Raw genomic sequence first — 5,180 nt, 5'->3', positions numbered from 1 at the left:
GGTGTCAGGGAAATTGAGCTCACATCCACTTCAATTTAGTACCACGCCAAACATTCGCATCATTGAAAATAGAACCATTTCATGGACGTTGGACCACCATTTATTGCTTATACCTAGTTAAATTTACGTGCTATTGATCAATATCTAGGTGCAAGTTTATTTTCGAATAAAGAGATGTTTATATCATTGACTGCAACTCCAATCATTCTGGTCACTTGAGGATTTCTCATACATAAATGAGCCCAATTTGTGAAGAATACAAGTAGATGACTTCAATCCTAGATAAACATGAGGCAGCCGGTTATCATACAGATAGAAAGTATTTACTATCCCATTTTGGCAATTGTTGGTGTTCCTGGTAAGCTTCTTATAATCATTTTTTATTCATTATTATTTATGTAAAAATGTATCATTATTCTTATTATCCGCAATATCGTTTGCTCATCTTGGTGTGTTTATTGAGCGAGGAAATAACATCATCAACCAAATAATAGGAATGTTATGTATGTTGAATACTTTTCCGAATGGGTTTTTTTTAGAGTCAGAATAACTTGATTTATGCATTTAAGCTGAGTTTAATATCCTTTATGGAGATGCTTTCACTTTCAGAAATAAAATTTGAGGCTTTCCTAATGCTTGTAACCAAGCTGCAAAAAACTGTTATCATTATGATGATGTGTCAGCATATATGGAGATACAGAAACAACATCAGTTTAAGAATTATTATTCTATTAAACACGATTGCGCCTTTGCTTTGCTGCTGCTTGATACGCCTTGTACTTGTGGCATTTTAAGCTATTAAACGAATCTATTTTGATCGATGTGAAAATCCTTTCTCTATTACTTTAAAGTAATTTTGAAAAGACCTTTCGTATTATCCTTAATCATTTCCTTTTTGAAATGGGAATTACATTCTGCTTATTCAGGAACTAACAAATGTTCAGTCCTGCTGACTATTGACTTTCTAACTAAAATTCTTGTTTAAATTTTATGCCACTAAGTTTATTTTATAACATACAGATTATTGTTTGTTTCCAATACACCTAGCATAATGGTGCCAACTTAACTTGTATCTCATTATGCAGTGAGTTTCTACTACATACACAAAATAAGTTAACAATGTTCAATTTTTCGCAATAGATATGATGCTGAATTCTTGATGTCAGTCTAAGATTTAAGTTTGCCACACTTTGAAAATCCGTTCAAAGCCTTTTCTGATATTGAGACGAGTGATTGTTATTGTGTCTGAAAGCTGTTCTAGCAGAGGCTTTGAGCAGGTTTTACATGCATTTTCTTTCTTTGAATTTCTTTTGCGTGGCAATTTACACCCAAATACTTCTCTCCGTCAACTTCCTGTGTATCTATGTGCCCAGATACAAATGTTCATCCATATTGTCTGATGTCTGCTTTTCGAGCAGGATGCTAAGATTTCTTTTCTCCCAACAAGTTTGCAATGTTAGATGTATCGGCTTGGTCTTCATTGTCTTTTTAATTGTCGAATGCTCATTCAGGCACTGAACAACAGTGTGTTTAAAGATATGATCCTTGTAGAATTCGTGATGTATCCCCTTTGATCTTTGCAAATTCAAGAAATCTGCTTTGTCTTAACACTCTCTGTGGTTTGCAAATTCCATCAGGCCTAGCACTGGAAAAAAACTCAATCGTTTTAAACCCCTTGACCTCTTCAAATATAACACAATATTCTGAACCTTTGTTTTTTTTCTTACCTTTGCAAAATTATTCTATATTGTGTGTAGGTAGTTTAATAATCCAGTTGATGAAATCCAAAATTCTAGCTGAACTCATTATTTGCTTTACTATTTCCACTGACACACGTGTAAAAATTTAGTTGTGCACAATTTCACTAGCAAAATTCAAGTCGATCAATTAATTGTCATTCTCTTCACATAAGAAACTGTTCAATTTCGTATTGAATTCTTTGCAGCGAATGTGGTGACGCTTGTGATTCTCTCCCGTGGACGGTGTGAACTTTCAAAATGCATCACCCAATATCTTCTGGCCATGGCAGCAGCGGATCTGGCTTTCCTGATATTTGATGTAATACTTTATGAGATTAATGATTCACATTTTCCATATTCGGTACTCAACTATACTCCAGCATGTCGTCTTATTCTCACATTGAATTTTGCTTCTGTTCACTGCTCTGTGTGGTTAACTGTAGCATTCACCTTCGACAGATTTGTCGCAATCTGCTGTCAGAATCTACGCACAAAATATTGCACATCAAAAACATCAATTGTGATCATTACAGCTGTGTGCCTTTTGGGGAGTTTACAAAGTGTTCCTTTTTATTTTATATATATGCCCCGTGATATAGTTGATAATCTACCGTGGTCTTGTGCTGTAAAAACAAGCTTTTATACGTTACCCATATGGATCGCATTTTTGTGGGTGGAAGTATTTTTTACCCCATTTCTTCCATTTAGTTTAATACTTTTCTTGAATGTACTGACGATCAAGTACATTGTGCAAGCTAACAGAGTGAGAAGAGGACTCCTCAGAATCGGTAGTGCAAAGAAGGACAAGGATCCAGAGATCGTGAACCGAAGAAAATCAATGATTTTACTGCTAGCCATATCAGGAAATTTTATAATTTTATGGTTCGTAAATTTTGTATCTTATGTTTATTCACAATTTACAGACACACAGTTTTTAGAAGCAAATTTCAACGATCCATTTACTATCCTCGAGCAAACCGGATATATACTTCGGACTATCAGTTGTTGCGTTAACACTTTCATTTATGCAGTTTCACCGCGTAAGTTTCGAGAGGAGTTTAAAAATATGATTAAATGTCCCCCGACTGTATTAGTAAAATTATTGAAGTAAGTAAATCAACTTACATTAGGTAAATTATTCTGTGAAAAATACAAAAAAGGTTATCAAATTGGTTGTGTGATACTCCTTGAAATATGGAAAATTATTTGTCTCATCAATATTCACCTACAATGAAATATACATGCTAAAAAGGTCAAACCGGATTTAAGTTCATAGTAACGAAAAACGTTGATATAATTTACCATCTGCCATCAGCTAAAATTAAAGCAACATTCATTATATATGTGCTGCCAATTGTATATTTCCAAGTGTTGCAGAAAGAGGACACTTCTTTTGCAGCTGACAAGCTGACACTTGTGGTTCTCACCCATAGACATGGCGAATATTTCAAATTCAGAAAGCAAACAATTAAGGAAGACAAGTGTCCATTTAGATATCTCACACTCACGAGAAGAATGTTTTGGTCTACACGCGCCTGTTTGCTTCTTCTGGTCTCATTCCTTTAGCACAGATCGAGACATTCCAAATTAGTAACAAAAGAAGAAGATAATGTTACTTAGAATAATGAATGGTTAAAAAGAAATATGAATGGACCTACTGCTATCAGAACGATATAATTCTTGTAGTAAAATGAAACTGCATTTCATGCACAAGGTAATTCCTAAGCATTCATATCGGAGGAAGGAATGTTGGGTAAATTAATAAGTTGATGCTTGTGCCTTCATTACATTCAATTCGAGGGAGGTTGGAGTAAATTGTCACTGATAGTGGACAACATAGAAATCCTGCCCCCAATCATTCTGTCGTTGAATCATTAGAGATGCACATTTGCAGATGCACATCACAGTCTTGCTGATGAGATTTGTCTCAATCAGATTCAAATTGTTGAATGTTATGATGAAATGATATCATGTTAGTGTGCAAAGAAGATTTTGCTGTACCTCTGCGATTTAAATATTCACCTGATCGATGAATTGATGATTAACATAGCGACTACATATTTTCCGTTTCCTTCTTGACTGAAAATTCTCAAATCTTAGACTGTCAATCACAAAACACTAGAATGTAGATCGTGCAAGTATAAGAAATAATAACAGAATACTATCAATCACCATGAGGAGAATTGAACTGAACAACCAGAAGGCTATGCTTCAGGTAATGCAATGGTGGGACCACATCGGGAGTAATGTATACTTTATTGTTCATGTTATTTGTGGAAATATGTAAATACAATTGAATGGTTGAAAAAAAAATAGTTCATTTAACTAACACCTGGAATTGACGGGCTATCTTAAGATGAAAAATTGGAAGAACCATGATTTCATCAGATGGTTTTAGGAAAGTAAGAAACGAACTGTTCGATACTGACAAATTCCTTGGCGGTTTTGAAAGAGTAGCTCGGGCGAGACTGCTTTCTATGGCGGAGTACTGGGGTTATTATTGCATTCAAAGTAGTTGCAAATTTAGTCTCTCTCTCTCACTCACTCTCACTCTGTCTCTCTCTCTCTCTCTCTCTCACATACACACACACACGTACACAAAATCAAGACCCTGCTTTCTTCTAATCTTGTTACAATAGATTCCCTTCGAACTTGATGATTATGCACATTTCAAAATGTCAGTATTTCATAGACTTTCGCTTGCATTATCCTGATTATCTCTCATGTTTCACTCTCCTTCTCTTCGACTATGACACCTGCATCGTCCCTTTCAATTTTTCAATACAGAAACAACTTATTCTTTAAGAACTCAAACCATATTCCCCTCGTCCACACATAAGTGACCTTGTACACATTTGATGGGCCCTAAGGTTGGTTAACATTCACATTGCTCTTAATATACGGATAAAGTACCTTTAGTTTGTCTTTGATAGTACCTGTTGGTACACTTATTTTTCGATCACCACTTGGTTTTCACGTTTCCTTTCATTTACACTAATTGTCTTTTCTCTATACTTCTCTTGGCATTAAACAGTACTCAATTTCATGACTTTCGTAAATGTTCTTTTTTATTTCCTGTTTGCGTTAACTCGTGCTTCTGCATAAGAAAAGGGCTGTAGATTTGGTAGTGCGTGTATTGCATTCTGTTTCTTTACAGTTATGTGTCTACTAACCAAAGCAGCTTCTTTTTTTTTCTTTTTCTTTTTGACTCCGCCTTTTCCATTTCATCTTTCAGTTTCACAAGACTGTCTATTCCAGTGCAACGTTAGTCCTCATGTATTGTGTCTCTTTCCTACAACTATGTTAAGTTTAACAGCATTACGCTCACGATATTTATAATATTGATCTAGTGCTTCTTCGCCCACTTCATTTTATATGGTCATAATTAACTATAATTCTACACATGTATAAATGAGTGAAGACTTCAACTATGTCAATATT

General features: G+C 34.9%; 1 protein-coding gene across 1 annotated transcript; it reads left to right on the top strand.

Moving 5' to 3' along the window:
• Positions 1 to 288: 288 nt before the first annotated feature.
• Positions 289 to 2,850, top strand: LOC125486929 (probable G-protein coupled receptor 139). Its single transcript, XM_048616486.1, has 2 exons — positions 289 to 358; positions 1,946 to 2,850. Exons 1-2 carry the CDS (start codon positions 289 to 291, stop codon positions 2,848 to 2,850), a joined length of 975 nt encoding a protein of 324 aa, XP_048472443.1.
• The last annotated feature ends 2,330 nt before the right edge of the window (positions 2,851 to 5,180 follow it).

This window comes from Rhincodon typus, chromosome 35 (assembly GCF_021869965.1).
Source record: "Rhincodon typus isolate 14 chromosome 35, sRhiTyp1.1, whole genome shotgun sequence".
Classification (NCBI taxonomy): domain Eukaryota; kingdom Metazoa; phylum Chordata; class Chondrichthyes; order Orectolobiformes; family Rhincodontidae; genus Rhincodon; species Rhincodon typus.
Note: the sequence above shows the minus strand (reverse complement) of the source record. Positions and strands in the feature narration are given on the sequence as shown.